Source organism: Mytilus californianus, unplaced genomic scaffold (genome assembly GCF_021869535.1).
Source record: "Mytilus californianus isolate M0D057914Y unplaced genomic scaffold, xbMytCali1.0.p SCAF_9, whole genome shotgun sequence".
Lineage (NCBI taxonomy): Eukaryota > Metazoa > Mollusca > Bivalvia > Mytilida > Mytilidae > Mytilus > Mytilus californianus.
This window is the reverse complement of record NW_026262745.1, coordinates 3,562,921-3,574,740: the sequence shown is the minus strand read 5'-3', so window position 1 is coordinate 3,574,740 and position 11,820 is coordinate 3,562,921. Positions and strand designations below refer to the sequence as shown.

Sequence of the window (11,820 nt, the reverse complement as noted above, 5' to 3'; positions counted from 1 at the left end):
GCAAAATCAAACCCTATCTCAGCCCTATTAGGCATAGATATTGAAGAATTGCAAAATCAGGTGCATTTTGCATAAAAGTAAATGATAGGTAAAAACCTGTCTTTCTAAAAAGATCCTCTGAGTTCGAAAATTCAAGCCCTATACCTCAAACAAAGGAGGGGGTGGGCTAAGTGCCATGCTTGACGTACAAATTGAATCTGATACTAGTACTTTTTTATTCGTATTTTTGAGTGAGAAATTTCGACCGCATGCTGCAGGTACCAAATTACTATTAATTTAAGATGTGAAAACTAACGGTCTAATTAATTAAAAAAAACAATTTACGAAAAACAAATATGACAGACAAGATACAAGATATTTTATTATTTAATTATTAAAATTTGAGCTGGCAAATGAACTACAAAAAAAACACCGTGAACATGACTAGAGTAATTAAAGAACATTTAAACAAAAAAATGTATACACATTTAAACAAAGTGACATATAAACAATGTCATCGAAAAAACATTAAGTCATTTGGAAGCCACTGTGATCTGGAGAAAATACGTTTCTTAATCAATTTATAGACCTAGGCCTAAGGGAAACAACTTCTGATCGATTATTTTATTTTTCTATTTTTCAAACTACATTGATAATATGACAGATATGAACCAAAGATAACAACTGAATTACACTGAACCGGCTCCTGACTTGGGACAGGCACATAAAGAATGTGGCGGGGTTAAACATGTTTGTGAGCGCTCAAACCTCCTCCTAACCTGGGACAGTGGTGTAACAGAAGAACATAAGAACACACTGGAAAATCAGTTGCAATTGCAATTTGCATGGCCTAACTCAAAAGATCAGTACGAGGCACAAAAAACAACATGAGATTACCATAACACATATTTAGTGTTATAGTAGTCGCAGAAACAACTAACATAATATTGCATGCACACGTGTAAAAATTGAGGTTTTTATCCAACGCAATCATAGGTTTGAACGATACAAGTCTAAATTGAAAATAACATTCAAACCTATGATTGCGTTGGATAAAAACCGCAATTTTTATACGTGTGCATGCAAAACAAATTTCTTGGTAGAGGGGTCTAAATACAGCACAAATTCAATTTAGACTTGTATATTTAAGGAATGACTGTAATATTTTTTCTGTCTATAAAGAAATAACATCAAAAATGTGGTGCACACTAAATAACACGCGTAGCGGGTTATTTTAAAGTGTGCACCACATTTTTTAGGTTATTTCGAAAAGACAGAAAAAATATTACAGTCATTCATTATAATTTAATTCTAAATTCCATTTTTAAAGAGTAAATCATGAAAAAATGTTGATGACGTCACGATCACATGACAAAATTATGTCTATGAGCTGATAAACAAAAACTTTCAGCCAATCAGAAGACGTGTTACATCCAAAATTAAATTATATATATATAACGTTGTTTTCAATTTAGACCTGTTTATATTTTTTCGTTTGGGCTTGTATTATATTTGCCTTCAGGTTTATATGATCCGTTCATCCTATTTCGACTCTTCAAAATTCAAGAGTCTATCCTAAATAGACTGGGTAAATTATATGGCCTTCCAAATACCGTTTCGATTCATAACATCACTGAAGAGACATTAATTGTCGAAATCCGGATATGGTGTACTAACTTTTGCACCTTTTGTTTGCGGTATACCATCTTTTCCGCAAGTTTATTGTTTTCTGTTTGGTATTAAATTAGTAGTTTAGATCCATTTTGTTACATCTGGTGATTCGTTTATTTGGCAATCGCCAATGGCAGTCAGCAGGGTTTAAGAACAACTGTTGTTCGACCTGCTAGTCAAATGCGTTTTGTAAAAATATACTTTTTCACTTTTTTGGTCTTTTGGAAAATGTTGTTTGTGCTGTATTTAGACCCCTCTACCAAGAATGTGCTGGGCTACAACATTCATGACTACTTATAAGGACAACTTGGATGGGACATAATATATTAGCATATTATTCCCAGGAACAATTGAGAAGTTTCGCCGTGATTAAAACATATTTTAATAAGTGAATTCAAGTTGATGACTGTAAAAATCTGGCATGCATGCATATATTGATATAAACGAATAATTAACCAAATTGTTAACTTTGGGTAACTGATTTTGTCCATTGACGTAAATCCTTTCCCTTTAATTCATAGTATCAGAAAATACTATGTCATATAATACGATTGCGTTATATGTCTCTGATAGTAGCTAATTAATGTATACATTTGACAAAATAATGATGACGTAAAAGAATGCAGACACATATTTCGGAATTTAAGATTCCGTCGTGGGTTCTTTTATTAGACATAATTATTGTATTTCCGGTATATTTTCAGCACGTTTTCTGATTTTCTCTCTACTTCAATAATGTTGAGGAAGACATCTAAAGTTCCTTCTAACAGTGTTGAACTCGAAAGAGTTCATACATCTACTGGAAAATTTAACAAGGAAGCAATTAAACCGTTAGGAAGTAGCAATAAGGATGAAGATCCAGAGGAAAAACTCATCGAGAATGCTGTATTTGGTGGTGAAGAAAACCTGCTTCAAAACTTGGAAGAACTACAGTCCAAGGACAAAGTAATAGCTCTGGTTAATGAAAAAGTAGAAAAGATACAAAGTGGAAACTTGCATCTCTTAAAGAAGATGTTATGCTTGGGTATATTGAATATATAGAGAAAAGGCTAATCCATCTTCGGATTCTGTGTCCAAACGATTTTCTGATTTTGCAGCCATCAAAGTCGGCCAAATTAGAAAAATCAATCTGGTGTGAGTTCTTGGTCTAGTGGTTAAGACTGATGGCTACAGTGCTGAAGGTCCCGAGTTCGATTCTCACTCGGGGTGCTAAAAATATCAGTATACATCAGAAGGGTGATTTTCACCCTCTCACACACATCTCTGGTACCCAGACTAGAATGGGTACTTTGGGGGCCTCGGTTGGTCAAAGCTGCTCCCAACTTTGACCTGGAGATCAATCTGCAGATATCTCTTCGGTTTGTCTGTTCCTGCCGAGCAGCCCGGTTGTTCTCTCCGAGTACTTCGGCTTCCTCCACCATAATAACAGAATCTGCCAGGTGTCCTAACTCTCCCTGGTGTTGGGGTGGGGATTGTCCTTGTAAATATTGATCTTTGTAAATATGTTAATGACACATCTCCATTAATCCCGATAGGGAGTGTACATGGATTCCACTGTACCCTTGCAGCTCTCGAGGGGTTCTTCAAATATTGGAGGAATTTACCAGTACATACATACATCTGGACACAAAGATATTAAGAAAAGGAATTTGTATTGCATAATATGTCATGTGCAAACTTTTTAGTGGTAAATTGAAAACATTTCACATGTATCTAAAGCATCTTCAGAAATGTTCAAATATGATTACGAAATTCAATAAAATGTCGGCCATTAAAATTTTGTTTTACTCCAAGGGAAAATAACTCAATATATGGGCATATTAAAAGATAAATCACAGAACCAATCTGCAATTCAGACAGGGTATTATAAAATATGAAATGGGCATGACACCAAATTTTTTTCCAAAAAAGGGGAGGAGGTCAAGAAAAAATGACAGTGCACCATACCACGCCAAAACCTATAGAAACACTAACTACAATGTATCCACACTGAGACCAGGATAAAATACACAAGGCAAACAAACAAGTAAATTAAATTAAATCAAGAATATTTTTCAGTCATTGATTTAATTATAAATGATTCACCTTACAACTGTGATTGAGGTAAAATATGTACATTGTCTATTTCATTGTATTTGTGTCTTTATAAGTAAAGCTTATTAATTATTATGAAAATTATACAAATTTAAAAAAATGGAAGGACCAGCACAAAACATCACATTTGCAATAAGGCCAAAAAAAAATATATGCTTGTTTCCTGCCTCTTGACCGGCCCTAAGTTTGATCCCTGACGCAAAAATATTTAATTGCCTTTCCATAAATTATTCAAGAAAAAGCGTTGTGAGTCTTGTCATTAGACTACAAATCTAATTCCCCCTGGATTATTCACTCAAAATTGTAATAATATCGACGCATATCAAGAGTAGAACTTATCAAACCATTGAAATTATATAAACGTATTAACACACATGCACAAATTATGGGATGTATAAGTGTATATTAATAAAACGTTATCAAACTTGGAGAAGCCATGAAAATTTCCCTGATATTGTTAATTAGCAAAAAATAAAATAAAAATGATAGAAATGAAATAAAATCCTGACCGACCCACCCGAGAACTTAAAATGGGACTGGAGGCAGGAAACAGACATATATTTTTTTTGGCCTAACATAAATACATTTTGTACCTTAGTCAATTTCAAAAGAAAATTTATTTTATTTATAAATCAATGACTGACAAATGACTGAAACTAGTAGGTCTCATAAAAAATGTGTTCTGGTGGAGAGATGTTGCCTTTACCATTTTTTCTTCTGGTTTCATCATGTTCATACAACAAATGTACAATACAGGATGTTATTAAAGATAGGTTAAATTAGCCATTCTCTATGATTAAAGATAGGTTAAATTAGCCATTCTCTATGCCTGTACCAAAGCTGATTTAAGTCATGGGTATACATGGTATAATGGTAATATGCCAGTTCTTTTTGTTGAATGTGTTTTACTCAACTTTTTCTGTTTTGCCATTCTTCTAGACAATTCTCTTGAAGGTTTTTATTGTAACATGATCATAGATTATTAATCTGGGTCTCCTTTTCACGAATAAGTATTTATATTGTTACTTTTTTGACATTTTCATGATTTTTGCCAATACTCTCATGATTAGGTCTTGTATTGTACTCATGTTAAAATACTTGATATTAAGTTCCCATGTTCATGATGTTGTTGTGGTGCAAAATAAAAATTAATATAGGTTTAAACTATCTTGTGTTTTCCTATTAAAAAGGCTTCAAATTAGTACAATATAATCAAAAAGATTGTCATTGAATAATTTTTGCAACTGATAAAATCATTATCATGATTATGTGGCTTAAGAAATTTTGTTTGTATTTAACACTTTATCTAATGAACATTTTTGTGGAACCTGGCTGCAACATTTTGTCATGAAACTGAGACATAGAGATCCTACATTCATGTGACAGCCATCTTTTTCTTTAGACATCAATATCTTTGGCAAACCTTCTTGGAATTTTATGGAAATGGGACGAAGCAAAATTTTGAAAATATTTTTCACTTTTCCATATTTTACTGGTAAATGGACTTGATTTTTTGGACTTTACATTTAAATTCAATTTGGGGTTAAAGTTTTATTGATATCACTAACTTTATCAAACTGAAGTATCCTTCTTAAAATGTTTTGAAACTTTCAAAATTTTTGATGATTAAGAGATAATGTCTGAAATCAAATTAAAAAAAAAAAAATCTAATTATATTACTGATCAGTCTGTCATGTCTGTGTTAAAATGTTTTAGACATCACTAACTCTGTCAAACCTGCATGGAATGTTTTAGACATCAGTAACTCTGTCAAACCTCCATGGAATGTTTTAGACATCAGTAACTCTGTCAAACCTGCATGGAATGTTTTAAACATCAGTAACTCTGTCAAACCTCCATGGAATGTTTTAGACATCAGTAACTCTGTCAAACCTGCATGGAATGTTTTAGACATCAGTAACTCATTCAAACCTGCATGGAATGTTTTAGACATCAGTAACTCTGTCTAACCTACATGGAATGTTTTAGACATCAGTAACTCTGTCAAACCTCCATGGAATGTTTTAGACATCAGTAACTCTGTCAAACCTCCATGGAATGTTTTAGACATCAGTAACTCTGTCAAACCTCCATGGAATGTTTTAGACATCAGTAACTCAGTCTAACCTGCATGGAATGTTTTAGACATCAGTAACACTGTCAAACCTACATGGAATGTTTTAGACATCAGTAGCACTGTCAAACCTACATGGAATGTTTTAGACATCAGTAACTCTGTCAAACCTCCATGGAATGTTTTAGACATCAGTAACTCTGTCAAACCTCCATGGAATGTTTTAGACATCAGTAACTCTGTCAAACCTCCATGGAATGTTTTAGACATCAGTAACTCTGTCAAACCTGAATGGAATGTTTAAGACATCAGTAACTCGGTCAGACCTCCATGGAATGTTTTAGACATCAGTAACTCAGTCAAACCTCCATGGAATGTTTTAGACATCAGTAACTCTGTCAAACCTGCATGGAATGTTTTTAGACATCAGTAACTCTGTCAAACCTGCATGGAAAGTTTTAGACATCAGTAACTCAGTCTAACCTGCATGGAATGTTTTAAACATCAATAACTCTGTCAAACCTGCATGGAATGTTTTAGACATCAGTAACTCATTCAAATCTGCATGGAATGTTTTAGACATCAGTAACTCTGTCTAACCTACATGGAATGTTTTAGACATCAGTAACTCTGTCAAACCTCCATGGAATGTTTTAGACATCAGTAACTCTGTCAAACCTACATGGAATGTTTTAGACATCAGTAACTCTGTCAAACCTCCATGGAATGTTTTAGACATCAGTAACTCAGTCTAACCTGCATGGAATGTTTTAGACATCAGTAACACTGTCAAACCTACATGGAATGTTTTAGACATCAGTAACACTGTCAAACCTACATGGAATGTTTTAGACATCAGTAACTCTGTCAAACCTCCATGGAATGTTTTAGACATCAGTAACTCTGTCAAACCTCCATGGAATGTTTTAGGCATCAGTAACTCTGTCAAACCTCCATGGAATGTTTTAGACATCAGTAACTCTGTCAAACCTGAATGGAATGTTTTAGACATCAGTAACTCGGTCAAACCTCCATGGAATGTTTTAGACATCAGTAACTCAGTCAAACCTCCATGGAATGTTTTAGACATCAGTAACATGAGTAACTCTGTCAAACCTGCATGGAATGTTTTTAGACATCAGTAACTCTGTCAAACCTGCATGGAAAGTTTTAGACATCAGTAACTCAGTCTAACCTGCATGGAATGTTTTAAACATCAATAACTCTGTCAAACCTGCATGGAATGTTTTAGACATCAGTAACTCTGTCAAACCTGCATAAATGTTATGAAACAGAACCTGCTTCATGATCAAGAAATACAATGTAGCATTTGAAGATGAAAAATGATTATGAAATTAAAAGAAAAATTCCTTATTTTACTGATAAATGAACTTAGTTTTGGGCAGTCAACATTACACTTTTACACTGACGGCAGCAATCACAAACGGAGACACTGCATGGTTCAATGGACTGTATGGCAAATATGAAAATTCATTTTCTTCTTGTCATTGCTGACAAAAAGGAAATGCTAAAAAGTCAAAAGGAAGTCTTATAAATCACTAAACAGAAAACTAAAACTGAGCAATAGGAACCCCACAAAAAGCAGGGGAGACTCAGGTCTTGCTCAACTTAGGTTCCATGGTCATTTAGCATGTTTAGTAACTATATGTTTGAATAAATTGATAGATCATTATCTACTTAGTGTTATGTCTTTTAGGAAATAAAGAGGAAGAAAGCTACTTCTGATAACAGAAAACCAGTTTGGGAAGATGATGATGATAAGACTGGAAGGTATTAATTCTTTGAATTATTTATAAGTCACATGACATTAATTTGAGGAATTAAAAGTTTATTTATAACAAGATATGAAAAGTTGTGATATTTGAATGGCAGGAGTTCAATCTGTTAATTTCAAAATATTTTTGTAGTAAAAACAATATACCGATTTACATTGTTTTTATATTTAATTTTAAATACCTAAGATCTGACTTGAAAAATTTGGATTTGGTCTGGCAGCCAAGACAAAACAAATTTTAAATTTAATTCAGTTTTATACCTTGAAATTTAATGGATCAGTTTTACATATGTTTTAAAAGTAAATGGTTCTGAAGTATAATCCAGTTCTAAGTTTTGGTTTTGTCTTTTCCCTTTCATATATCATTAGCATCAGTCAGTGAAATGATCCTGTAAATGTTCGATAATATATTCTGTTATTACTATGATTTATAAAAAAGAAGATGTGGTATGATTGCCAATGAGACAACTCTCCACAAGAGACCAAATGACACAGAAATACAGAATGTGGCGGGGTTAAACATGTTAGCGGGCGCCCAACCATCCCCAAACCTAGGACAGTGGTGTAACAGTACAACATAAGAACAAACTATAAAAATCAGTTGAAAAAAGGCTTAACTCATCAGATGGATACAAATAGAAATACATCTAACAAAAACACAGATTGGAAGTGGACGGGTACTTGAACATCCCAACAACAAGTACAGATCTGAGAATACTCGCAGTTACTGACAGCTAGTTCAAAGCCAATAACAACTAATAAAAAAAATCATGCATCTAAGACTAAATTATCAATCAGTACACATCCAACATCCAATGGATTTAGTGTAAAGACGTCATAAACAGTCAGAGAAAAACATGAGCTTGTGTAATGCCAAGATACAGGTATCGACAGATTGAAGAGCCGTGAATGTGCATATGAATATAACAATAATATTTAGCTTGCTTTTAATTTACTGATAACAAAATCAATATTAATACCTTTTTTTTAGCATTAACATTAAAAGAATGAAGAAATCAAGAAATAAAGAACCAGAAAAAGAAGGAGACGTACCTACAGAGCAGTATACCAAACATCTACAAACTCAGTATGTGTTTATTATACATCATTATGCAGTAACCTTCTTGTGTAACTGGTGACTTACCTGTACTTGTTATGAAATACCTTTTAGTTTTAAATGTTTCTCTTTTTTCATGTCAAGGGCCTTTAATAGTCGACTATACATTATGGGTTTCTCATTGTTGAAGGCCGCACAGTGGCCTTTGATTGCTTACTACCACTTCATTTTAACTCTGGTGGATAGTTGTCTCATTGGCATGCAATCATATCACATCTCCTCATTTTTGTCTCGCCTTGACGGAGTCAAAAAGCAAGACATAGGTATGCTGTTTCCGGCGTCGGTGACGGCGGGGTGGCAGCGGCGGCGGCGTCAACAATGTATTAGTTTGTGATTAGGTCTAGAACATGGTGAACCACTAGTGGTAGGTCACTGATATTTTGTATGCAGTTGTATTAGCATTGGCACATCTCAGTACCATGGAGATTATTTGGCCCCGCCCCTCAAACAAGGTCTATTGACTTTGAAACTCTGCTTAGTTTACATGTATTAGTTTGTGATTAGGTCAGCTTATGGGGAACCACTAGTGGTAATTAAATGATATTTGGTATGCAGTTGTATAAGCATTGGTACATCTCATTACCATGCAGATTATTTTGCCCTGCCCCCTCAGTCAAGGTCTATTGACATTGAAACTTTGCTTAGTTTACATGTATTAGTTTGTGATTAGGTCAGTTTATTAGGAACCACTAGTGGTAGGTCAATGATATTTGGTATGCAGTTGTATAAGCATTGGCATATCTCATTTCCATGGAGATTATTCGGCCCCGCCCCCTCAGTCAAGGTCTATTGACTTTGAAACTTTTGCTTAGTTTTCATGTATTAGTTTGTGATTATGTCAGTTTAAGGGGAACTGTTAGTGGTAGGCCAATGATAATTGGTATGCAGTTGTATAAGCATTAGCACATCTCATTTCCATGGAGAATATTTGGTCCTTACCCCTCAGTCATGGTTTATTGACTTTGAAACTTTTGCTTAGTTTACATGTATTTGTTTGTGATTAGGTCAGTTTAAGATGAACCACTAATGTTAAGTCAATGATATTCAGTATGCAAATGTATTGGCATTTGCAAGGTTCATTTCCATGGAGATTATATAATCCCACCCCCTAATTATGGTTCATTGACTTTGAAACTTTTACATAGTTTACAAGTTACTGTTTGTGTTTAGGTTTATTTAAAGGGAACGACTTATGAAAAGTCAATGGTATTTGGTTTGCAGTTGTATTAGCATTGGCACATCTCATTTCCATGGAGATTGTTTAGCCCTGTACCTTCAGTCATTGTTCATTGACTTTGAATATTTGCATAACTTAAATGTTAAAGTATTGCTATTTTAATTTCAACATTTGCATTATCAAAATAACAAATAGGCGAGACATATCTCTGTGTTAACAGTTTATTATACCTATATACTAATTACCATTCAAGAATAAAAAAGTGTAGTTGGTTCCCTCTGTGTGCTTTCAAAATGTGCAAGTTTGTCAAAACCAGATAGGAACCAGACTAGAAAGGTGCTACAGATGTGAAATAATAAACAACTATTGCACATTTTGAGGTAGTTATTTCAGTGAATGATTAGATTGAAATATTTGCAAAAGAAATTTTAAAGATGTCAAGATACTTTGAAGTAAGCTTTTAAACTTCATAAATGATTTGATCTTCAAACAGTTTAAGCATCATAGATGGGTCGTATGTAGTTGAAACACACATCTAGCTTACTAAATTACGGGTCTGGTAGCCTTGACGTTTCATATAATTATGCATGTATCTCAGTCACTAAGCTGTAGGTCAGGGTGTAATTAGTTGGGAAAAGGGATGTTTGTATAATAAACTTAAAAAATGCTGCATTCTAACAATAATGAGCACGCAATAATTATATTTAGATGTTACACAAAATTTCTAAACATTTTTTATTCATCTTTAAAGAAAAATTTAAAACCATTGAACTCTATTTTGTAGACACCACAAAGTACATTCTATACCAAACTGGGCGCGGTTACCATCAGAACATACAGACCAATCAGATGGTAAGTACTGATGATGCATAATCATGAGCATGAAAAGTGTAAGTTAACGAGAATCTACTTGACATAATTCCTCTAAAGAATCAAATTCTTAAGCAATTTCCTGAAAATAAAGAGTACCTATCAAGAATAAGGGGAAATGTTTATATTGGAACTAAAGCCAGACTAATACCATGATAAAAAGAGAATTAAATGTCATTTTATAACACACTTCTTTGTTGTTAGATTTCACAAAGTTCACATGATTTTGTTTGATATTTACAGAGGATCCTGATGTTCAAGATTTGTTACAGTCGACTGGTGATTATATAACACCTTCTAAGTCATTATCTAAAGGTATCATACAGATTAAACAGTGTACTGATGGAAACAGAGATAATCCTGTACAGGTAAAGTCACTTCTCAGGTGTTACAATGTATACAGTCCACTGGTGATTATATAACATCTTATCAGTCATTATCTAGAGGTATCATACAGATCAAACAGTGTACTGATGGAAACAGGGATAATCCTGTACAGATAAAAGTCAGTTCTGAGGTGTTACAATGTAAACAGTCCACTGGTGATTATATAACATCTAAGTCATTATCAAAACAAATCATACAGCTAAGCACACCCAGACCCGATCTTGGTCTTGTTTGTATCTATTTAACTATTATTTTAGAGAAAAGTGCATTTCCTATACTGGTTTTTATAATAAGATAGCAAAAATTTGCTGCCTTATAATGGTATGACGATGTCATCACCATACCATTATAAGGCATTGCCATACCACATTATAAGGCAGCAAATTTTTGCTATCTTATAATAAAAACCAGTACAGGAAATGCACTTTTCTCTAAAATGATAGTTAAATACTACCACAAGGTTCCATACCACAAAAAGGAAGGTTGGGATAGATTTTGAGGTAAAGGCTCTAACGGTTTAAGAATTTTGGCCCAGAAGAAAACATTTTTCTGGACAATAACTTGTGTATAAGTGTATGGATTTGTACGAAATAGTACCACAAGGTTTTATACCACAAAAGGAAGATTGGATTGAATTTGGGGGTTATGGCCATATC

General features: G+C 33.8%; 1 protein-coding gene across 4 annotated transcripts in view; it reads left to right on the top strand.

Moving 5' to 3' along the window:
• Nucleotides 1-2,345: 2,345 nt before the first annotated feature.
• The window catches only part of LOC127714875 (U3 small nucleolar RNA-associated protein 18 homolog), a 72,308-nt gene continuing 62,833 nt past the window's right edge, over nt 2,346-11,820 (top strand). For all 4 annotated transcript variants that reach the window (XM_052220911.1, XM_052220912.1, XM_052220913.1 and 1 more), the window contains exons 1-5: nt 2,346-2,595; nt 7,536-7,609; nt 8,605-8,700; nt 10,692-10,759; nt 11,021-11,145. In XM_052220911.1, the coding sequence (XP_052076871.1) occupies nt 2,386-2,595; nt 7,536-7,609; nt 8,605-8,700; nt 10,692-10,759; nt 11,021-11,145 (573 nt within the window). In that variant the 5' untranslated portion in view covers nt 2,346-2,385. The remainder of the gene's footprint in view (nt 2,596-7,535; nt 7,610-8,604; nt 8,701-10,691; nt 10,760-11,020; nt 11,146-11,820) is intronic.